At 33.9% G+C, this 25991-nt stretch overlaps 1 protein-coding gene across 1 annotated transcript in view; it reads left to right on the top strand.

The window, feature by feature from the left end:
• Positions 1-25991, top strand: part of LOC124371483 (endoplasmic reticulum-Golgi intermediate compartment protein 3-like) — a 62744-nt gene that overhangs the window by 9000 nt on the left and 27753 nt on the right. Inside the window, exons 5-8 of the mRNA XM_046829823.1 lie at positions 23883-23965; positions 24501-24666; positions 24791-24851; positions 25707-25808. Of these exons, the coding sequence (XP_046685779.1) occupies positions 23883-23965; positions 24501-24666; positions 24791-24851; positions 25707-25808 (412 nt within the window). The remainder of the gene's footprint in view (positions 1-23882; positions 23966-24500; positions 24667-24790; positions 24852-25706; positions 25809-25991) is intronic.

Raw genomic sequence — 25991 nt, 5'->3', positions numbered from 1 at the left:
CTTGACATTTACTTTGACATTGATGTGTAGATCAGATAAAAGACTCATATAGGGCTTGTCTAACCTGGTCAAAATCAACTGGTAACAACTCAACAGACCATCTTGTGCAGGATATTAAACTGTCTTCTGCTTTGTTTATAAACAAACAGACAGCTCAACATACCATTTTTTTAAACTAATACAGTTTCGTTTGAATATTTATAAGTTGTACATTAATAGGATTATTGTCATACAATGAATAAAATGGTTAAAAATGTCCAAATAAAATATCCTTGTAGCATATGTAGTAAAAATGTCAGTAAGTGTAGCAAGGCTTTGTTATGTAGCAGAAACTGTTCCAAATGGACTCATTTTAAATGTTCTAATCTAAACTTAGAAGAATACAACAAATTCTCAAAATAAAAAAATTGGGTTTGTGAAAATTGTTTAGAACCAAATGAAGAAGAACAAGAAGCAATTTTATCACATGATATAACTAATACATTGTTAAAAGAGGTAGAGAGTTTAAATAAGGTTGTAGTAACTCTTAACTGTTATTTGGAAGAGGCCTTTCAAAAAGTACAAAACCTTCAAATAGAAAAAGTTACACTGGAAAATTTGCTATTAAAAAGAGAGGAAGAAATAATTAAGTTAGAAAGTTTAATTAATAAAAACAAGGTTTCCTTGAAACAGAACATTACTCAGCCATCAGAATTTATCTTACCTTTGAGTAACAGTTTTCAGTTGCTTGGTGAAAATACGGATATGTGTAAGTCAGCTGATTATCAAGAAAGTGATTTCCCTCCTCTACAAACCCCTAAGTTCATCTCCAGAAAGCTACAACGAAATAATGTAATCCCAAATGTTATCAGGGCAGTAGCTTCCAAACACAAGGGCATAAAAAATACTGTGGTGCCTGCGAAAGAGGCAAGAGACATCCTCTCTTCAAACAAAAGTACAAGGGAAAACAAAGTACCCTCGAGGAAGTGCACTGATAGTAACTATCAAGCAAATATTGACAATACACTAAATAGAGTTAGTATGAATGACCAAAGTAAATTTTTGATTTGTTCTGACAGTCATGGGAGAGATTTGGCTTGGTACATTAACAAGAATCAAAGAACCCGAACTGCTGTTGGGTTTGTGAGGTCAGGAGGCAGGAGCAGTGAAATTCTAAATCACAGAAATATTACAAATGAGTTAAAAACCAAGAATGATGTCCTGGTGATTGTTTGTGGCTCTAATGACATCTCTAAAAATGAGGCTGATGTTGCAATAGATAGTATGGAGAGTACAATAAAAAAAAACTGGGAACAATAAAATTATTCTGGTTGACTTGCCAATTAGATATGACCTCCCGCTGTGGTCAAGTGTTAACAAACTGCAAAGAAAAACTAATACTGCAATAAAAGAGCTATACAGTAAATATGATAATGTATCTATTGTGGAAGTAAGCAAAGCAATGAGACAGCTGCACACTCGTCATGGTTTACATCTAAACTCAAAGGGGAAAAAATGGCTAGCCAAGCAAATTTGTGACGCTGTTGTGGAAGTACATGAGGAAATTTCAACACCTATTAGCAGCAGCCCAGTGACTATTGAAGAGGTACTCAGAGAAGCACGTACACCATCACCCCTACCATCATCTACCAGTCCAGTCATTACAGCCAGTCAGTAGCGTAGCCAGAAATTTCGTTCGGGGGGGGTCCGAAACCGGGGGATCCGGGGACGTTTTGTGTGTTATTTGCCAATGAATTCACTGGTAAAAGGTAAATACCAAAAACATGGAGCTTTAGTAACTACGCCTTATAGAAAGTGGAAATATGTTATAGGCAAATTAAACTCTCACAGCAACTCTAGTACCACAAATTTTCTTGTATAGCTACAGAAACTTTACGAAGTTCGATTCTGGCCGGGTAGAAGGCACCAAAGTGATAAGAAAGAAAAAGAACACAACAGAGCTTCACTCAAGCGTATAATTGACTCAACTATATTCTGTGGAGAAAATGAAATACCCCTTCGGTGACATTGGGCCACTGACGGCCGAAAACCCTTTAGAAAAGAAGGGCGATTTTCGAGCGTTGCTCGGGTACAGATCAAACTAACGCAACGGTCGGAAAATGCGCCGGAAAAACTCTACTGATTAGAAGTTCGGCCACTTTGGATTTCACTGATTGGGGTATTTATGAATGAGTTATAATGACGATTTTTTGTATCATTACACTGTAGACGAATATATAATTATCGGAAAAATCACTTTCGGTCGGAAATGAAATACACCTGAAAAACTCTAATGATTAGAACTTCAACTACTTCGGACTTTGGTTATTGAGGTAAACGTGGTATTTTTTATTGAGTTAGGACGACGATTTTTTTGTTATCATTAAACTGTACTCGACTACCTATATAATTATCGAGAAAAAAAACACTTCCGGTCGGTAAATACTGAAGAAAAGCTCTCTACTGATTCGTTTTGACGATTTTGGATTTCACTGGTTGAGTGGTTGAGGTAAAAGTAGTACTTAATTATGTTAGGACATTGAATTTAGAGATTAATTCAACGCCGACTAATAAATATATAATTATCGAGAAAAAAAAACAAAAATAATCACTTCCGATCGGAATATACTAAGGAAAATAAAAAAATACCTCAGTCAGTGAAATCCAAAGTAGTCGGAACTTCTTATCAGTAGAGTTTTTCCGGTGTATTATCTGACCGGAAGCGATTTTTCAATTTTTCTTTCATAATTATAAAGATATTAGTCGGCGTTCAATTGATACCTAAAATCAATGTTCTAACATAATTCTAAGTACCACTTTTATCTCAACGACTCAACCAGTGAAATCCAAAATCGTCAAAATCTGAATCAGTAGAGCTTTTCCTCGGTATATTCCAACCGGAGGTAATAATAATAATACTTTTTATTGTGTCAACAATAATAAAAATTGCGTACAATCGTCAAATTAAATTATTTAGAAATGTGTATATCTATTTTAAATTGCCCCCATTCATACCCGTTCATACACAGTCCACACTCATTCCTAAGACTGATACATACTTACTGCCATACGTTTTAAAATCTTCTAAATTTTACCACCAGAAATAGAGGATGACCGAATTACTTTAAATTTCATCCCAGCGGCTCATCATAAACTCTTCCACTGAATAAAACACCCTCGACGCCAAAAAGTGTCTCAATCAAGCTTTAAATTTTGTTGGTTCATTTAAAATTTTTGATTTCCTCAGGGAGCTTGTTGATCAGCTTAACACCAACCTCGGATGGCAAACGTTTGAATGCGGCTGTTCTGTGCGGATGTAACCGAAGGTTGTCCCTGCCTCTTGTCCCATATTGATAGACGTCCCTGCCCCGGACGAACTCGCACTTAAATCGGCAGTACAGGGCGACATCGAGGATGTAGAGACAGGGCAAAGTTAGAAATCCAAGCTCCCTAAAGGCATCTCTGCATGAATTTCGGGATTTCAATTTTGAAATGATGCGGACAGCTTTCTTTTGACTTCTAAATACTCGCTCAAATTTGTATTTAGAACAGCTGCCCCATAGCCTCAACTCGTACATTAGATGGGGGTGTACAAAGCCGAAGTAGGCCATTTTTAGTACATCCCGGGAGCAAAATTTGGAAAGGTTCCGTAGAGCATAAATGCCTGAAGAAATCTTTGAGCAGGTACTTTCAATGTGATTGTCTCAATTCAGACTTCGATTAAGGTACATTCCGAGGAACTTGGTGGAATCAGTTTCCTCTATGAAGACATCGTCCGCCATCACAGCAGCGCGATCCTCAATCTCTCTTTGCCGCAAACAGAAATTTAGTGCATTTGATTTGAAGTTGTTGGTCCTCAGATTTAATTTAGAAAAAAACTGAATACATGAATTCAGTTCTAAAAAGGAAACGATTTCTAATTCATGTTTTGTTGGAGCTTTAATGCAGAGCGTTTGTATCGTCAACATACTGGACCATTTTCCCTCTCAGGAGCGATGAGTTCCGCCTGCTGATGTACACAAGGAACAAGACTGGTCAAAGTATAGATCCCTGTGGGACTCCATAGGAAAAAAGTCGCTAATTTAAAGTGATTTAATTGTTTTTTTCTCGATAATTATATATGTTAGTCGGCGTTGAATTAATACCTAAAATCACCGTCCTAACATAATCCTAAGTACCACTTTTACCTCAACCACTCAACCAATGAAATCCAAAATTGTCAAAACTTGAATCTGTAGAGAGCTTTTCTTCGGTATTTACCGACCGGAAGTGATTTTTTCTCGATAATTATATAGGTACGGTGTACAGTTTAATGATAACAAAAATCGTCGTCCTAACTCAATCGAAAACCCCACGTTTACCTCAATCATTGAAGTTCAAATTAGTTGAAGTTCTAATCAGTAGAGTTTTCAAGTGTATTTTCCGTCCGAAAGTGATTTTTTTTCAATAATTATATACACGTTTACAGTTTAATGACACCTAAAATCAACGTCGTAACTTAATTCTAAGCAGTCACTTTACGTCCCCACGACGAATTTGAACGAAGTGGTCGCTAATTTAAACTGTTCGTCGTGTTACGGTTCAGGTGACTTTGCGACGTCACGTGACCGCGCTGTATAGAAATACCGTGATTACACTACACTATCCGAAAGGCCGAGCCCAAAAGTATCGTTTGATACTTTATGATGAAAGGACAATTATATTTTTAACAACGGTCACTTCAATCAGTGAAATCAATCAATTTAATGTTTGTAGACAAGAGTAATGATAACTGTCCTTCTTTCTCCTGCTCCATGCTTTATTTTTTAATATGTCTTAAAATTTCGGGGGGGGTCCGGACCCCCTGGACCCCCCCTTCGCTACGCCACTGCAGCCAGTACACCACAACTTTTTTTAGAAACTGTAGCCAACAAGATGAAAGAAACCTAAACTCGGCCAATTCAACCTATGTAAGAACTTTAAGTAATGATGTTCACAATTTAATATTAGCACCCCCAAATAATGACAAGATCTCAAGAAATTCATTAAATATCTTATTTGGAAATGTTCAATGCTTGACTAACAAAGTCCTAGAAATAGAAATGTGTTTAAAAGATATAAATTACTCGGTACTGTGCATAGTGGAGCACTGGCTTAGTGAAGACAATTTTGAACTCTTTAACTTCACAGGTTACAAACTCGCTACAATATTTTACAGAGTCTCCAGTAGTCACGGAGGTTCTGGTATTTATGTAAAAGAAGATCTAAAAGTAAAAGAAGTTGATGTTAAAGAATTTTGTGTTGAGAGGCAATTCGAAGTTTCTGCAGCCAAACTCAGTGACCAAAAGTTATTAATAGTATCCTTGTATAGGCCCAGTGGTGGCAACAATAACATTTGTTTTGAAAAATTGGAAAATCTATTGGATTATTTGATTAAATTTAAGATTGACATAGTGCTGTGTGGCGACCTGAATATAGAAGCAAATGGGAACAATACTACAACTGTAAAGCTTCATAATCTCTTGAGAACTGCCGGCCTTTATTGTTCCAATTTTAGGCCAACAAGAGGCTTAGCCTGCATTGACTACACAATAACAAACATTAGACCATCAGACTACAACGTTAATGTCCTTGATCTTTTAATATCTGACCACAGTTTTTTATCCTTTAACATCTATGACCGGCTAATGGCAGCTTCAAAAGAAGTTACACAGGTTCAACGACTTGAAAGACCTTTCAGACCATTACCTGGGCCTGCAGTTGAAGATTTTAAACTTTGTCTACAGAATATTGACTGGGGTGTAACTCTTAAAGGATTAAGTGCTGAAGAAATGTATAATAAGTTTCACAATGTGTTTATAGGCTGGATGAATATTTATTTGCCAATGAGGAACTCAAGAACAAATAACTTCAAGAATTACCATAAACCTAAAGGTCTGCGCAACTGGTTCACTCCTCAGTTGGCAAAAATGAAAGAAATGGTTATGTCACTTTTTAATATTTCACAAGCGACTGAAGATCCCAGGGATGCTAAAAATTATAAATTGGCCAAGATCAATTACAAGAGTGCTCTAAAACAAGCTAAATTTCATGCTAACCAAGAATTTATTCAGTCCTCAAGCAACACTTGCAAAGCTGCGTGGCAAATTGTAAAACATGAGACTCAACCGAAACAACAACAACATGCTACTCCGGATGCTGATTCTTTCAACGAATACTTCATTTCGGTAGTGGATGAAATCCGAGAGAAAATCCCCGCAGCAAATACAAAGCCAGATGAGCTCCTAGAGGTGCAACACTTACCTTCACATCAGTCTTTCGCCTGGCAGCCTATAGAGTATAGTGATATTGTGAAAGTAATTTTAAAGTTAAAAAGTTCCAAAAGCTGTGATATTTATAATGTTTCAAATAATTTAGTGAAATTGGTGTGCAGTGGAGTGAATGTCCCTCTCACCATGTGTCTAAATGCAATGCTTAAAGAGGGAATCTTTCCTAGTAAATTAAAAGTATCAAAGGTTGTGCCAATCTTTAAGAAGGGTGATCATAGAAGTGTTAAATCGTACAGCTATCTCTCTGGTACCAGTTTTTTCTAAAGTCTTTGAAGCCATCATTAAAATCCAGGTTAACTTATATTTTGAAACAAATAATCTCTTTAGTTGTAGTCAGTTTGGTTTTAGAGCCGGGATGGTGACAACCGATGCAGTTGGGGGACTTGTTTCGGGCGTCTTGGCTGGTTTCGATGCAGGCTTTGACACCTGCGCAGTTCTATGCAACCTCTCTAAGGCTTTCGACTGTGTCGATCACGACATCCTGTTGAGAAAACTTAAATTCTATGGTGTAACAGGCATTCAAAATTCTTTGTTTAAATCCTACCTTAGTTATCGGCAACAAAACATTTTTACTAATGGCAATCTTTCCAAATCTTCTGAGGTAAAGTTTGGCGTGCCACAGGGATCAGTTCTGGGCCCTACTTTATTTCTAATTATGGTTAACGATCTTGAGTACAATGTGAGTTATAAATCAGTAATGTTTGCTGATGATGTCACTTTTTTTACAACAGTAAATAATCAAAATGAAAGAGAGCTTAAACTAAGATGTATGATTGATGAAGCAGATGAATGGTATAAATCAAATGTTCTGTTGTTGAATTTAGAAAAAACTCAAAATATGGTTTTCTCCTTGAGACTTCAAGCTGATTGTAATGATAATGTGGTTAATTTATTAGGGATCACTCTGGATTCAAAGTTGACCTGGCATTCTCATATAAATAATGTATGTAAAAGATTGAGCAGGGTCATATATCTCTTGTACCATTTGAGGCACTGTGTAGACAAACACTATCTTAGAATGGTTTACTTTGCCCTTTTTCAAGGTGTAATTACATATGGACTATTATTATGGGGTAACTATAGCAGTATAAATGAAGTATTGATTATTCAAAAGAAAGCAGTCAGAATTCTCAACAACGCCCATTGTCTTGAGCACTGTAGACCCTTCTTTATTTGCAGTAGAATACTAACTGTTGTAAATCTATACATATTATCTTGCCTACTTTTTGCAAAAAATAATGTTAATAATTATGTCCTCAATGAGCATGTTCACTCTTATGCTACTAGAAATTCTCACCAAATTCATGTACCTTTTGCTAGGTTAAGTAAAACTAAATTCTCTTATGAAATTGTTAGCATAAGGCTATTTAATAGACTGCACATTTCTGCTCATTATAGTAGCTTCAATAGTTTTAGAAATATTTTATACAATTGGCTGTTGAACAATCCTTTTTACAAAATTGACGAGTTCTTTAAAAGTGATATATCTAGTCTAGTCTTTCAAAGTTAGTCTGTAGGTAGTTTTAACTGTATATGTTAATTGCTTTTATTTGTATGTATCTGTATGACGTAGCCTATTGTACAAATATGTATTTAATGGCCAAATATATGACTTATGACAAGAACTGCCAACATACAATCAGCTGTCCACCAATGCTCGGCTCTTTATATATCTATCTGAATTACTTCTTGAACAGGGGCTACTGAAGTACACATTAAAACACTGTTCGGGATGTTATCCTAATAATAACGTATCTACGTCATACTTTTGTGTAATATGAAGCTCAATACAAAAATAAATTATCTAAAGATTTGTTATAAGCCTACTGACAGGCAAGGGCCAGTCCATTCATATAAAGTTATCTAAGGATAGTTGATTGAGTTTTCTTAGAATATTTTTTTTTTTTTTATATATTCTTTATTGCACATATTCTTGGAGAACAGGGCAAAAGTCATGTTTATGTTACAATTGGTGTATGAGTTAGTGTTTGTAAAAAATTGTGTGTTCTACATTGAACTAATTCTTGGATGGTGTAAATTGGTCGCTCCAGTAGCCAGTTTCTCAAGGAGGCTTTGAAGTTCTTTTCTGGCAGTCTTCTTAGGGATTCAGGTAGAATGTTGAAGAACATTGCTCCTCGATAAGAAGGTTTCCTCTCAAATAAGCTGAGATGATGTTGATTTAGGAGAAAGTTGCTCCTGTGTCTGGTGTTATAGGAGTGTCCGTCTCCAGTCCTTGCTTGCCCTGATTTGATTGTATAGAGGATTGTCTCTTGGATGTAGAGTCCTACTACAGTCAGAATTCTCAGTTCTTTGAAGGCTGTTCGGCATGTGTCAAGTGGTCCTAGTCCTTTTAGAGCTCTAATTGTCCTTTTTTGTAGAACCAGCACCCTTTGGAGATTTGAGATTGTCGTGCCTCCCCAGGCTATCAGGCTGTATCTCAAGTGAGATTCAAACAACGAGTAGTATGCTGTCATAGCTACATCAGTGTTGCTGATTTGTGCAATTCTCCTTATTGCGTAAAGACTGCTATTTAGTTTTTGACAGAGCTGGTTAATGTGTGGTTCCCAAGATAAATTTCGGTCCAAGGTGAGTCCTAAATATTTTCCGAATTCTATTGTAGTTACTTCTGGGAGACCATGATAGTTATTTTGAGTAGCTGTAAAAATTAGTTGTTGGGTTTTTGATTCATTTAAAACCAAATCATTTAGGTTGAAATATTGTTTAGCCATATTGAAAGCTACAAAGGAGTCAATATCTAGTTGATCTTTGTTTTTGTTTGCTACAATAAGGGCTGTATCATCGGCGTACATTACCATTTCACAATAGTTTTGAAGGTATTCTGGAAAGTCGCTAGTCAGAAGGATATACAAGACGGGTCCAAGAACAGAGCCTTGCGGCACTCCTCTGCTTACTGGTAGTGGTTCAGATTTTACTTTTTTGACCGTGTTGTGTGTAGTGTAAGTAATTTCCACAATCTGTGTCCTATTGCTGAGGTAGCTCTTGAACCAGTCTATTTCTTTGTCAATGATTCCCAGAGTTTGCAGTTTTTTTGTAATGAGCTTGTGGTCTAGACAATCGAAGGCCTTGGTAAAGTCCAAAAGTATACTTGTGGCTATATATCCTGCTTCCAATTTATTAATGATGGTTTCAATTAGTTGGACCAGTGCTGTTGCTGTAGATCTGTCTTTTACAAAACCATGTTGTCTCTGAGTAAGAAGGTGATGTTGTTTGAGATGGTCCAGTAGTCTAGTTAGCACTACTCGCTCCAGGATTTTGGAAAAAGTGGAGATAAGTGAGATTGGCCGATAACTGGTGGCTTTGTTAGTTGCTCCAGTCTTATATTTTGGATAAATTTTTGCGAGTTTCAACCCGCTGGGAAAAGTCCCTTGTAAAAGTGATTTGTTTATAATAGCTGTTAGTGGAGTGATAATTTCATGTTTGCATTGTTTGACCAATTTAGAAGATATTTCATCGTCTCCTGTTGATGTTTTTGATTTTAAGGTGTCTATGATGTTTCCGACTTCTATTTCATTTGTCTCCTGGAAAATTAGTCTTGGTATTTGGGGTATGTAATTTGGTTCTATTGTGTGTGTTGTTCGTTGTTCATTTCCTTTGGTATCAAGTGTTCTGTCAGCAATTGTAGCAAAGAAGCTATTTAAGTAATTGGCAATGTCTATTGGAGAGTCTGATGCGTAGTCCTGTATGTTTAAGCGTTCAAGTTGAGTTTTTTTTAATCTCTCTTTTCTTTCATTATTAATCACTTTCCACATGGCTTTTGATTTGTTGTCAGATCTTTCAATGTAGGAGGAGTTAAGCTGTTTTCTTAGTGTTTTTAGTTTTAAGTCGTAGGATTTTTTCCTTTGGGCTGTTTCTTTTTTGTCGTCAGGATGGCCCGTAATGTGTTCTCGATCCCATATATTCTGGTGGGATTTCTTTTATGTTTTACTATTTTGAGAGGGCAGGCTATGTTCATTGCAGATTGGAGGATCCCATGAAACGCTTTATAAGCAGCATCCACATTGTCTGTGAGCATAACTTGTGACCAGTCCTGTGCTTGTAGATTATACCTCAGTTCTTCTACGGTTCTTGTGTTAAATTGTCTTCTGTATGATTGTGTCTGCGTGGGGCTTGTCATGTTTGTAGAGATAAAGCATAACTGGGCAGTGTGATCTGAGAGGCTTGTTTTTAGCACTGGTTGATATTTCAGTTTCGTTAATGTTTGTGCAAATGAAATCTATAGAAGTCTTGCTGTGACTGGTTATTCTTGTAGGGGGTAGGTGAAGTCTGCTCAGTCCATAGCCGTGAATCATATCGTCCAAGTTTCTTCTGTCGTTGCTTGCCACCAGGTTGTCTACATTGACATCCCCTATTACGAGTACCGGGTTTTTAAAAGATGTTATTTTGTCCAATTCAGATGATAAAATATCTAATGTTTCTTCCAAGTTGCTACTAGGTGGCCTGTATAAACCTAAAAGGTGCAAGAATCCTTGTTTCATCTCAATTTTCAGAAGGATGGTTTCACATATAAGTTCTGATGTGGTTCCTGATAAGGATATTACTGTAATTTTATTTTTAAGGTTTAAGTTTGCAAAGACAGCCACTCCACCTTTTCTGTGTTGTTGTCTATTAAAGCTGCCTATAAGTCTGTAGCCAAGGATTCTAGTGCTCTCCAGCTTTTCGTTGTTTAAGCCATGCTCAGTAAGTATTAGTAAGTCTGGTTTGTTGTTGTGGAGAAAATGAGCAAGTCTGTCGGTTTTGTTATGAAGGCCGTCAATATTTTGGTGTGCAATCATAAGTTTCTGGTGCTTATTTCTAGGTTTGGAAGAATTTATGTTTTGGGGATTTTGATTTATTTTTGGTTCTTGTGCTGTTGCTAATTTCGGCTCAGCTATGTCCTTGTGGACTTGATTTTGGTTTTGTCTAAAAAAGTGTCAAGTTGGTGGGTCGCATCCTGTGAAGAGGTTTGAGTCTGAGGTCCTGGTTGTGTAGGAGACTGGTTAGGCATATATGAGGTGGCAGTTTCACATAATGCAGAGGGTTTGCCGTATTTTTTGAAGTGAAAACTTCTTTAGGCGCGTTGAGCGTTTTGGTAGAGGGTAAAATCCTCGGTTCGCGTCACCGACATGCTAATGATACTAACCTGCATGAAAAAGTCAGTCTCGCTGTGTTTTTTAACCGTAGACTTGGCCGCGGACTACTAACCTGCATGAAAAAGTCAGTCTCGCCGTGTTAAAACTGTCCCGGCGGAGTATGAAAACAGACTGCGAGAATCAGTAACCTTTACGGCTTCCTCTCGCGATTTAAAAGTGAAGCCAATGTCGTACAATTCTGTAAGATGCGTGAAATTAAAGCTCTTAATATTGGCAATCTATTGGTTACATTTTTAAATATTAAAAAAATTTCGAAATAATTTTGATTATTGTTTACATTTTACATAGCGTTTACAATGACAAGAAAAAAGTAGTAAGCGAGGATTTTTTTTATTTTTTGGTCAGACAAAATTTGTCAGCGAGAAAGTTGTGTGAAAATAGATGAATATTTTTTTTGTAATTTATCATTTTTTTATTGGAAGTTTAGTTTAGCCTGTAGTAGCGTATGAAGTGATGAGTGAACGTTTCTGCCGGAACTGTAGTTGGCGCATTGGCTCACTGATACCGTATTAACTCAATAAATTAGTTTATTGTGCAATAAAAATACCTTTACGAAAGAACCAAGTTAATTTAACTAATTTATTAGTTTTAAAAATATTGTGGGTTTAATTGTTATTGCAATTATATACTTTATCCGTAGCAATAACTGTATTATTTACAACGGTGTTCAACTCACTGTTGTTCACTCGGTGTTTACTCACTTATAAATGAATAATGAAAACAACAAATATATTTTTAAACATTTTTAATATTTGTACGAATATTTGTATTTAAAATTTAGCATTATTCATTTTAATTATGTTTTTAATATTTAACCTCTTCATCATGAAATGAGTATTATTACGGTATAAGATTTATCTTACTAGCGTGGTAAAATAGATTTCTAGTTATTTGATAATATTTTTTAGTGGATTTTAAAATTGGAAAATTAAAAACTCGTCACATTTACAATTACAGATGTACTGCTACTATAACGTATTGTTAATTACTCTCAACTTAATAGTTCCGTTTTCACTTCTATCGGCAGTCCCACGACTGCTACTGTTTTTTTTTTTACATTGTCTTTATAAATGTTAATATTGTCCTTGTACTCATCAATGTGACGGTTGAAGAACTCCTCGATACTTTCTCCTTCTTTTCTGATTTTTGCTAAAGCTGGTGGTGATCTTGAGATCTTATGGGAAGATGTGGAAGGTGAAGTTATTTTAAGGCCAGGCATTGGTGATGTTGGTGTCGTCAGAGGACTCGTTTCAGAGGCTTGTCGCCCTGGTTGTTTTCTTGAGTCCTGTCCTTGGAGTGTTGCAGCCTCCTTGCATTTGGCAACTTGCAATGCTACACTGAACTGAGTCTTCTTTTTGTTTTTGGAGATTTTTTTGATACATTAAATTTAGAGCAGTTATTTTTCTGACTTAGATGTGATGTCATTTTGTGGGGATTTGGGGTTTGAGAGCAAGTTTTCCCAACTTGTTCTTTTAATTTTTGTATTTCACACTCTATTTCATATTGCCTTCTTTTAAGGGCAGTCAATTCGGTAATTGTTATCAATGGTAAGAGAGTCTCTCCTGTATGTGAGCATGTTTGAATACCAACGTCCCGATTGGTAGCTTGAGGGATTACTGATTTTATTGACTCCGATTTGGAAGTGAGTTCTTTTATAGTTTTTTCTAAGTTAAAAATTGTTTTCTCTAGATTGTCAATAAGTTTGCATTGGTTGTTGTCTTGTTCTTCAAAAAATTCTTGGAGCTTTGTTTGGTTATTTCTCTCTTTGTCTAGCTGGCTCTGTAACTTTGCCAGTTCTTGGTGTAAATTCTCGACTTTGCTTCTATTTTTTTCTTCAGTTATCTCCATTTTTTTCTTTACATTTCTAGAATTCAAAATAATATAGGGAGAATACTTTCTTGTCGGTTTAAGAATGACAGAAATTTTTCGTTAGTTTAATAAGCTAATTTTGGTTATGCAAACATTTACGGTTTTGATGATCACATAAAAAATGTGAGACATAAATGTGAAACTAACAAAATTTGAAAGGTAATAGTTTTAACTAAACATTTTACTCCTAATAAATATATATATATATATATATATCGTATGGGGGGACAAAGGCAGCTATCCATAAATAAATAAATTAAAAATTACAATTATTAAAAAGTACGTAAGAACAAAGTTCTTGAGTCATAAATTAAAAATAATATTAAAATCTCCCGTCACAAAGCTAAATCCAAATTACTGAGCCAGTTTAGAGACCATCCTCTAAACCACTCAGACCAGCCAGACCACCAGAAAACAATCGCAAAGGGCAGTCGTTTACAATGTGCTCAATTGTCTGAGAGTTTGCGCCACAATCACACGTCTGGTCGTCAGTAATACCCCACTTGAATTTCCAGTGATTGCTTCTCCCAACCCCAGTTCGAAAACGATTCAATAAAAACCCATTCCTTTCGAGGAATTTCCAAGCCACCCGCTGCTTTCGTAGGAATTGCCCGTTACGCGCGACCTTCCTCAGCAAGATAGCCGGCTCAAATCACGCAAGCCTAATAAATATAATTTATTCTTGCTAACAGTATAAAAGAAATATTCTGAAGTTGACTGTATAGTGGGATTTTTGACTTTATTATCATTATTGTTACAAAATAATCCACTGTGTTATCAGGTTTACATATAAATCACATGTTTTGAGGATTGGGATCCATCCTCGTCTTCATGTGTTAAGAAAAACCTTAGACATAAGTATAATATTATAAACACAAAAATTAAAGAGAAAAATGTTTGGAGGTGAACTCATGAAAGCCTAAATTTGAGAATAGAAATAAAATATAAAGTATATACCTGTACTCCTTCTCACCCCCACGTACCGCTACTAACCATTACCACTACAGTTAAGTACATTTTTAATTATAACTAAAGTCTATGCAACATCGTATTCCTGGAACTTTGTAATTTCTTTTTAGATTTTTTGTGTTATACAAATGTTATAACATGTTTGATTTAAACGCTTAATACAATTAATGATTAAAATCAAAACTTAATACTTCATGTAATAAAAAATTAGTCATACTTTAATGTATAATTATATATATATATATATATATATATAATATATGAAAGAAAATTAATATGTTATACATATTTGTTTTCCACTGATTGATTACTATTTAAAAAATCTGATAGTATAATTATTGTAAATTCAAAATTTTTTTGAATTACTTCACTTGTCAAAGAGGTTTTGATGTTTGACCATTTTACAACTTTGAATACGACATGACACAATAGGAGAAGAAAACGACATCACGTTGTCTAGACTGGTGACGAGTGCCTGACTACCTCGTCCAGGTGGAGTCGCCAGGTCATTGAGCATTGATAATGGTTTGTACAAGGACAGTACTGTGACATGGGCCATATCTCTAGTTTGTAACACACGAAGTAATCCTAGTTACAACATTTATTTTATAAGTTATATTATATTTTGCCAACATATAAGCAAAAGTATTTATTGTATACTTCATCATGTTTAATAACAAATATTGAGATCTCATGTTCAAATTAAGTTAGTAAACTTTCTAGTTATAAATAAAGTAAAATGTCTATTTGGATTAAAAAAGGTTTGTTACATTTTATGTGACAATTCTGTACAAAGTTGTTCACCTTGTATTTGGAACAGCTGTGTAATGAACACCTGTGTGGTAAATGTGAGTTTATTTGCCTTCTGTTGTAATTAATCCACACACAGTAACATTTATGAAAACGTATGGATGGAGATATTCTTATTGAAGTCCTATTTTGTAACATTCTGCAGTTAAAACATTATATTGACATTTACAGTAATTGCTAAGGCTCATTTGATAATTCACTTTAAGTTATTCGTTTTGTTTACACAATACAACACACAATATGAGAATAGAGTAATAAAATAATATAGTGCAGTAGTATATATATATCTTACTATAATTTTAATGTGGTAATATGAAACTCCAATTTATGCAAGGAAATCCCAAGTATCTATAAAATATACATTTCTTATGACTATTGTGACAATTCATAGTATAGTAGAACTTGAATTATCTGGATTAATTGAAACCAGACCCTACCCTGTAGCCAAATAATTGGACATCAGCTAAAAAAAGTAATTTTCTCGAGAAAATTAATAGAATTAATTAATTACATATTTAACGATAAAGAAATATTTTTGGATGTTTCAGTATTGTTTTAAGAATAAATAGTGTGTTTCTGCTAGAACATGTCAGTGAATGTTAATTGTGTTACTACTTTAACTTGTTTCTACAACCAAATTCAAATTTCTTTATTGCCGGAGCCATAACATACTGTATAGCAATCCTCAGAATTATTTTATTAAAGTTTTAACAAACTAAAACATCAAAGCTCCTGTCAAACATAGTACAACATTTACTCTTATACCCCACATAATCCTGCTAATATTCCTACTTCTAATATTCCTACTTTCAGCGATGGTTTACTGACTGTGCGATAACTCAGCAGGACTAAGAAATGTTTGAGATGCTAATCAAACATTTCAAAGAGTATTTTTAACACCTTGATTGTGAGACCATTAAGGTCTCTCTATTGACATAGAAGGCTCAACAATAACAGACCCCCCCCCCCCAAAAAAAAAAAAAAAATTAAATGTTGTATTTAGTAACTTGTTAATAAAATGAACCACTATCTGTGAGGGTAAGTGTTTGAAAAAATCTGTCATGTGTCTCACAGTTTGATAGGTGTCTCTGCTTCTTGTCTCTTATCCATTGTTGTATGCCCCAGCCCCTTATTAAGGCACACTTAGACATACAAAATAACGTCTCCCAAAGTGTACAGAATAAGAAGAGTGAACAATTGAAACTATTTGAAGGTCTTCTTGTAACTTCTTTGAACTTGTGCTTTTGCATTTTAAAAACTCTGAAGGACCGGTCATTTGCGATAGCTCCCCACAATACCAAACCATAGGTGAGGTGTGGGTACATCAAGCCGTAATATTATTCCATAAAAACCTGATTAAAGCAAAGATCTCAAAATATAAATGCCCAAGGAAAGTTTGGAACAAACATGGTCTATGTGAATCTTCCAAGTCAATTCCCGATTCTGGACGTACAACAGTCGAGTTCATCCAATGAGAGTGCTGGCTTGTCATTAGAATCTTCTGATCACAATGCAGAAGTCAGAACATTCGATTTTGAAGAGTTTGCTCTAAGAATGGGGCTGTTAAAGTGGTGGAATTGATTTGAGATTTGGATAATTTGTGTCTATGGCGTAGGATAAGCTAAGCCACTGGAGAGGCACGCTTCTGATGTCTTGTAATTCATGTTTGTGAAGCAGTTTGTGTGGTTAATACAATCGAATGTTTTAGATAAGTCGAAAAAAATAAACTTAATTTATTGTCTCAATCTTTCCAACTCCTCTACAATTATGTCCACTAGACTCATTAACTACATTTATGGTTAACTTAAAGTACTCTTTCTGAAACCAAGTTAATCCTCAGGAAGCAAATTGTGTTTATACAGAAAAGCATGCTGGTCAAATGCAACTTTTTAAATATTTTTGCTGAGAACCAGACAAAATTAGAAATGTATATATTATTTGAAGAAGATTGATCATCTTTTTTAAAGGTTAGTCGTTGTTAGAGAGGTTAATGTTCACACTGAAGATGGTTTATACCGAAACACGTGTCTGAAATAAAAGAATTTTAAAAGGGTTTTAGTTTCCGATTTATTATTCTAATATATATAATATAATAATATTATATAATATATATAAACTCATTATATGTAGTATATAATGAGTTTACCTCCACACAACACTTTAATATAAGGAATAATTCAAAATTTCAGTATTCCCACCATAATTTCTAACTAATTTATTGAGTTAATACGGTATCAGTGAAGCCAATGCGCCAACTACAGTTCCGGCAGAAACGTTCACTCATCACTTCATACGCTACTACAGGCTAAACTAAACTTCCAATAAAAAAATGATAAATTACAAAAAAAAAATATTCATCTATTTTCACACAACTTTCTCGCTGACAAATTTTGTCTGACCAAAAAAATAAAAAAAATCCTCGCTTACTACTTTTTTCTTGTCATTGTAAACGCTATGTAAAATGTAAACAATAATCAAAATTATTTCGAAATTTTTTTAATATTTAAAAATGTAACCAATAGATTGCCAATATTAAGAGCTTTAATTTGACGCATCTTACAGAATTGTACGACATTGGCTTCACTTTTAAATCGTGAGAGGAAGCCGTAAAGGTCACTGATTTTCGCAGTCTGTTTTCATACTCCGCCGGGACAGTTTTAAACACAGCGAGACTGACTTTTTCATGCAGGTTAGCAGTCCGCGGCCAAGTCTACAGTTAAAAAACACAGCGAGACTGACTTTTTTTTTCATGCAGGTTAGTATCATTAGCATGTCGGTGACGCGAACCGAGGATTTTACCCTCTACCAAAACGCTCAACGCGCGCCTAAAGAAGTTTTCACTTCAAAAAAATATTGATTGCACAGAAGAGTATAATTAGAACAATTGTTCAAACAATTAAATAACTAATTTTTAAACCATTGTTTAGACAGTTTGAGATATTGACAATAACAAGAATATATATTTACGAAGTCATAAAGTTGGTTTTGTATAGACCTGATTTATATAATAGTTTATAATATATATAAACTCATTATATGTAGTATTTAATGAGTTTACCTCCACACAACACTTTAATATAAGGAATAATTCAAAATTTCAGTATTCCCACCATAATTTCTATCCTTATTTAAAAAGTCATTATATATATATATATATATATAAATATATATATATATATATATATACCAAGTCAAATAACTGTTAAATCAAAATAACAATAATAAATAAATGATACAATATTAAAACTGTAACTGAGTATGTATTGTTAATGGTTCGCAATTGTTGTTGTGGCTTGATATATATAATGACTTTTATATACAGGGTGTATATTATGTCTGGAAACACCCAAATATATCCTTTAATAATTTAAATATAAATTTGAAACCTCTTACAATCGTGATAGAGATTGGGCATCTACTTTTTGGAACAATTTTTTTGTTATGTCACACCAACGGGGGGACGTCCTGGCCGAGGGTATCGTGAAATATTCTTAATGGAAGCCTATACCTTGTGATACATAATTTTAAAAGGTAATAGCTTACTGAATTGAATGCCACAAACCGCATCTCAAAGGAATTTATTCTATCAGAAAATAGAGCAATTTTTTAGTATTGAAAATTTACTGATGTTCAACAATGTAATTTTAACATGGTTCTTGCCACAAAATGTGTTACACTAATTTTTTTAAGCATTTTTAAATGTTCAATTAAAATAAAATAAACAATTTATTTTAAGCTGGTTTCATTAGTACAAATTTACCAGTTTTTTATTACAATGAATAAAACTTATGAGTCACTTTCTCTGATTACTTATGAATCTGTACTTGGTGTTTTCCAGTCAGCAGGAAGGTTTAAAGAGACAAAGGTCACTAGCCTATGAGAAACATTATTGTGTTATTAATCATCTGGTCTACAGGTTTCAGTTTGTTTGAGCATGGAGCTTTCACACTAGAACAGGTCTAAGCTTGGGAATTTACAAATGGACAAAGGTCATATCATTCCTGTCGATTAATCAGTGTCTCTGAAGCATTGCTGTCAACAAGTTATCTAATTACAGTAGTTCAGTTTTATATTGGCATTTTAATGGAATTGTCTGAAAGAGAACGAATTACTCTGTTGATGATGCGAGGATATGGCGATCGTCAAAGATCTTATTCGGGAAGTTTGTAAATTTGTTTAATGACACTTTTCCCAGAAGGGAATCCCATAAGTGTTTCAACAATATCAAAAACTATTGAGCGTTTTGAAATGACAGGGAGTGTACGTAATCGCCAAAGTCGGGTAGGATACAATCTGCAACAGATGAAGAACATGCACTAGATGTTTTGCAAACATTTATTGAAGACCCACATACATCGCTCAGAAAAGCTGCAAAGCAACATGATATGCACCCTATGTCTGTGAGTAAGATTTTTGAAATATAATAAATACAAACCATTTAAAGTTCATTTAGTCCAACAGTTAAGTTGAGGATGATTACGACAGAAAAGTTGAGTTTTGTGAACTTGTGATGCGCAAATGTGATGACAATAGAGATTTTCTGACCAACATACTATTTTCTGATGAGGCAACTTTTTTCCTAAATGGCAATGTTAACAGGCACAATTGCCGGTTACTGGGCTAGTGAAAACCCACATTGGATTACTGAGTCCCATTCACAGCAACCACAAAAACTGAACGTATGGTGTGGAATTTTAGGTAACAAAATTGTTGGAACCCTTTTTCATCAATGGAAATTTAAATGCCGAACGTTACACTACAATATGCTCCAAAATGAAATAATCCCACTATTCAAAATTGCATCAGGAGAATACTTTGATAATGTATGGTTTCAGCAGGATGGTGCTCCCACCCCATTATGGGAGACAGGTAAGAGAGTATTTGGATTTAAGGTTTCCTCATAAATGGATTGGCCGAAGAGGAGAAATCGAATGGCCTCCAAGATCTCCGGATTTGTCACCAATCGATTATTTCCTATGGGGTCATTTAAAATCCAATGTTTATAGAAGAAAGCCTCATAATTTGGAAGACCTAAGAAACAGGATTATAGAGGAGATTGCTTTGATAACTGAAGAAATGGTTAGGCAACTCTGTCGAATCATTTTACAACAAAATTGGCTCATTGTCAAACCGTAGAAAGGAACACAGTTCGAACAATTGCTTTGACACCAAATGCAGGTAAAACGTTTGTTGTAAGACTTTTCTAACAGCATACATTATTTTTTTATTTGTAATAAGAAAATCAATAACATAAGTATTTCCATAATTATTATTTATTTAATTTATTTAATTGAACATTTAAAAAAATGCTAAAAAATTAGTGTAACACATTTTGTGGCAAGAACCATGTTAAAATTACATTGTATGAACATCAGTAAATTTTCAATACTATAAATGCTCTATTTTCTGATAGAATAATTCCTTTGAGATGCGGTTTTGTGGCATTCAATTCAGTAAGCTATTACCTTTAAAATTATGTATCACAAGGTATAGGCTTCCATTAAGAATATTCACGATACCCTCGGCAGGACGTCCCCCGTTGGTGTGACATAACAAAAAACATTGTTCCAAAAAGTAGATGCCCAATCTCTATCACGATTGTAAGAGGTTTCAAATTTATATTTTAAATTATTAAAGGATATATTTGGGTGTTTTCCAGACATAAATATACACCCTGTATATAAAAGTCATTATATATATCAAGCCACAACAACAATTGCGAACCATTAACAATACATACAGTTACAGTTTTAATATTGTATCATTTATTTATTATTGTTATTTTTGATTTAACAGTTATTTGACTTGGTATATATATATATATATATATATATATATATATATATATATATATATATATATATATATAATGACTTTTTAAATAAGGATAGAAATTATGGTGGGAATACTGAAATTTTGAATTATTCCTTATATTAAAGTGTTGTGTGGAGGTAAACTCATTAAATACTACATATAATGAGTTTATATATATTATAAACTATTATATAAATCAGGTCTATACAAACCAACTTTATGACTTCGTAAATATATATTCTTGTTATTGTCAATATCTCAAACTGTCTAAACAATGGTTAAAAATTAGTTATTTAATTGTTTGAACAATTGTTCTAATTATACTCTTCTGTGCAATCAATATTTTTTGAAGTGAAAACTTCTTTAGGCGCGTTTGAGCGTTTTGGTAGAGGGTTAAAATCCTCGGTTCGCGTCACCGACATGCTAATGATACTAACCTGCATGAAAAAGTCAGTCTCGCTGTGTTTTTTAACTGTAGACTTGGCCGCGGGACTGCTAACCTGCATGAAAAAGTCAGTCTCGCTGTGTTAAAACTGTCCCGGCGGAGTATGAAAACAGACTGCGAAAATCAGTGACCTTTACGGCTTCCTCTCACGATTTAAAAGTGAAGCCAATGTCGTACAATTCTGTAAGATGCGTCAAATTAAAGCTCTTAATATTGGCAATCTATTGGTTACATTTTTAAATATTAAAAAAATTTCGAAATAATTTTGATTATTGTTTACATTTTACATAGCGTTTACAATGACAAGAAAAAAGTAGTAAGCGAGGATTTTTTTATTTTTTGGTCAGACAAAATTTGTCAGCGAGAAAGTTGTGTGAAAATAGATGAATATTTTTTTTGTAATTTATCATTTTTTTATTGGAAGTTTAGTTTAGCCTGTAGTAGCGTATGAAGTGATGAGTGAACGTTTCTGCCGGAACTGTAGTTGGCGCATTGGCTCACTGATACCCGTATTAACTCAATAAATTAGTTTTATTGTGCAATAAAAATACCTTTACGAAAGAACCAAGTTAATTTAACTAATTTATTAGTTTTAAAAATATTGTGGGTTTAATTGTTATTGCAATTATATACTTTATCCGTAGCAATAACTGTATTATTTACAACGGTGTTCAACTCACTGTTGTTCACTCGGTGTTTACTCACTTGTATTCTATGTTTAACTAACTATTAATATTGAGCAATTACAACATATTTTTATACAGATAAATGAATAATGAAAAACAACGAATATATTTTTAAACATTTTTAATATTTGTACGAATATTTGTATTTAAAATTTAGCATTATTCATTTTAATTATGTTTTTAATATTTAACCTCTTCATCATGAAATGAGTATTATTACAGTATAAGATTTATCTTACTAGCGTGGTAAAATAGATTTCTAGTTATTTGATAATATTTTTTCGTGGATTTTAAAATTGGAAAATTAAAAACGCGTCACATTTACAATTACAGATGTACTGCTACTATAACGTATTGTTAATTACTCTCAACTTAATAGTTCCGTTTTCACTTCTATCGGCAGTCCCACGACTGCTACTGTTTTTTTTTACAGTTTTTTGTGCACCACAAACAATTCCACAGTTTGGTGGCGTGGTAATACCTGTTTAGTGCGATAGAAGTATCAGTTAGTATGTCTCTATCAGTCAGGGGAGTAGCAATCATTGATGTGGTAGTAAGCATCTGTACTGTAGAGAACTCGTTGATACATTACCAATTGGTCAGCATAGCAGAATCCTGAGTCTGTGACTTGGTAATACGCATTAGTGTAGTAGGGGTCTCAAGTTATGTCCGTATCGGTCAACACAGCAGCAGCATCCCAATCAGTGATTTAGTAGTATGCATCTGTACTGTAGGGATCTCAGTCGTTATATTCCCATTGATCAACATAACAGAGACTGCAGTCGGTGACGTAGTAATACCTATTAGTACTGTAGGGGCTTCCGTTGATATGTCCCCATCAGTATCATCAAGATTAGAGTTGCTTTTACATTTTAAGGAACGAGAGAAAAACTCTTTGTTCAAAAGACAGATTGATTTATGGGGTAAAGCCTTTGATTGTGTTATTAACTCAGAATTATTGTTAAACCTTACTATGATGTTCAAAATTTGCAGCTTAAATTTTTTAGATCTTATATTTTTTAGCAGAAGCAGAAGGTTTTAGTGAATAGTAATTGGTCACAGGTAGTTACAATTAAATAGTATCCTCCAAGTATCGGTTTTAGGTCCTCTGCTCTTCATAATCCTAAAAATATTAAGTATGCTGATCATAGCTATAATACTAAAAGTAAGGCAAGTAGGCTTACTACAATCAATTTCTGCAGACTAAATAAAACAATTAATAATCACCAGGTTGTTTCACTAAAAATTTGCAATAAATTACCTCATGATCTGATATTATATCTCTCTGTCTGTGGTACCATCATGTGGCTGTATTTTTAATTTATAATTAAATAATCTATTCACAGTAATATTGTTCTTATTTACTAAATGTTGCTGCTACCTATGAGTAGTAAAACATCTAATACATCATTACATTGACAGTGTGACAGCCTTTGTTATTTAATTTCTAACATCTATACCTTTACCTTAATCTATAAACCACCTAGCTTACAAAACGAAGTATCCATGATAAAACAGTCATTATAATACAATTTTTGAAATTCTAAAAGGACCCTTTTCTAAGGTTTCTAGTAGAAATTTAACATTGATCCGTTCATGAATGAAATGACACTTGGCTTTATGGGTGGTGAAATTAGAAGTATAAAGTCCTGTCTTCCATTTAACCTGAGATGGGTCTTCCTGAAAGTTCAGCGTTTTTCCAATAGAACGGCAAAGTAGTTTCAATTCTAGTGGGCTGAGTGAGAAACAAACATTAAATGTGAGTAAACCATGCAGTACCTCATACTCATTGGTTGCCTGTAGTGAATAGCAAAACCAAAACCTTGGTCTTTAGCCTATTTTGATGTTTTAGCATGGTGAACACAATGATACTGCATTGGCTGTACCAAAATGTGGAAGCTGTTATGGAGCTGAAGATCCAGCCAGAAATATCACGTAAGTAATGAGTAAAAATAGTTTATCAATAAAGTGTATATTAACATGAGACAATGAACACTTTTATTAATCTTTGGAATGTATACCCCTGAGGAAACAATTTTACATAGTAGAGAATACATATACATGTATATGACTCTAGTACTAATAGACTGTTCAATAATAATGTTATAAATGAACAATAACATAATTGTTCTCTGGAATTGGATATTCCTCTTCTTCATGGAGACAGTAAACATCCCCAGGCAGGTCTAAGTTTGAGTTTAAAATTGCTTCAATCTATCTCACTCCTGGCCTAAAGTAGTTGAACAGACAAGGTTTACTTCTTTAGCCTGATTTTCATAGCTCATGATTCCTGAACTGATTTTTAAACCTGAGTTTATAACCGAGCCTATCATGCTTTCAGAAAACCCAAGCTCATGTAGGCCTACTCAATTTTTAAGATGCCAAAAAACACGGTCTTTAGTCTAGAGATAAATCGGAGCTCCTGAACTATCCCTACAATATTTTGTATTGGTTTGGTATTTTTTCACAGATGTTGCAACACGTGTGAAGAAGTTAAGGAAGCATACAGGCATAAACGTTGGAATTTTCCTGAACCAGACAAAATAGAACAATGCCAGTCTTCCCACGATGCTGAGAAAATAACAAGAGCTTTAAAGGAAGGATGTCAAATATATGGATACATGGAAGTGAACAGGGTATGTATCATTCTTCCATTAGTAATTCTAGTTGTGAAGTTTTTTTATAGGAATAAAAATAATCCTTAATCATAAATTATCCCTTTTTCAGAATTTTGATTTATTAAATTTTGTAATGTTTCAGGTGGGAGGCAGTTTTCCATATTGCCCCTGGTCAAAGCTTTTTTCCATAAATCATGTACATGGTAAGTAACTTAATTTGTAAAAGAATTCTTATAAAAGTTAATTAATTTTTTTTTTCAACATAGAGTGGTAAAATTAGCAAGTTTTCACTATTCAATTCAATTTAAACACCTTTATTCATTTACACTGAATAGTGTCATAGTACTAAATAACATAACACTAGTGGATCAAGAGTTAGCAATTCACACAATTACAGGTTACTCTGGTTCAAAATTCAAAGCCTTTTTGAGGCAATTTTGAACGGTTGATTTTAAAAATTACTTTGCTTACAGTTGTTAAATATTTCTTAAGAATTTATTATAAATGCTAATGTGACTTAAAAATATTTGATATGAACCATGTCGAACCACATTCTTTTGAAGAAAATAGATTTCCAGACTGTTGAACCAATACTTTAAAAGGTTTCTAATATTACAGAGAACTGTAAAAGGTAACTTGGTTGTTTTAATCATGATTTAAAAATGCAATTTTTAACCACATGCAATGAATATATTGTCACCAATGATGGACAGAGTACATGATATTAGTATACTATAATAATTTACAGTATTGAGATTAGTAAAATAAGTAATAGTGAGGCTCAGTAATGATGACTCCTCCATATTTCTTATTGGTGAGTCCTGCTCTGACTTGGCTTCACCTGTCACTCGCCTATGGTCCAGTCTATTTCTTTTCTTGGTCTGTGGATTTTAAATTAAGACTCTACCACAGGCTAAGATAAAGTATAAAACTTGTATTCTAAATTCTGTCTAGCATAAATAAATTTATTTCAAGTTTGAGCCATTTGAAAGTATATATAAATATACATTCTGTTTCTAGTCCATGATGTACAAACGAACCGTTTTCAATCGTCCGTTTTTTCAACACATCACATATCATCCGACATCTGTCGTTTGGAAGAAACAAAATTGCTGGGAAAGCAAATCCATTGGACGAGTCTGTATCGATAGCCTCTGAGGGTAAGTTTAGTTAATCATCAAGTTTTGTTTAAAACAAGTTTATTTAGAAACAATTGTATAAATAATCAGTGGTAAACATTCTAGATGGGCTACAGTTTTAATTGTAATAAGCAACAGATTTAGAGTTTTGAAGGAAACTGAAAATATATATTGTGTATAAGACTTATAATACAAGAAAATTTT

Source organism: Homalodisca vitripennis, unplaced genomic scaffold (assembly GCF_021130785.1).
Source record: "Homalodisca vitripennis isolate AUS2020 unplaced genomic scaffold, UT_GWSS_2.1 ScUCBcl_1477;HRSCAF=5155, whole genome shotgun sequence".
In the NCBI taxonomy this organism is placed as follows: domain Eukaryota; kingdom Metazoa; phylum Arthropoda; class Insecta; order Hemiptera; family Cicadellidae; genus Homalodisca; species Homalodisca vitripennis.
This window is presented reverse-complemented; position numbering and strand designations above follow the sequence as displayed.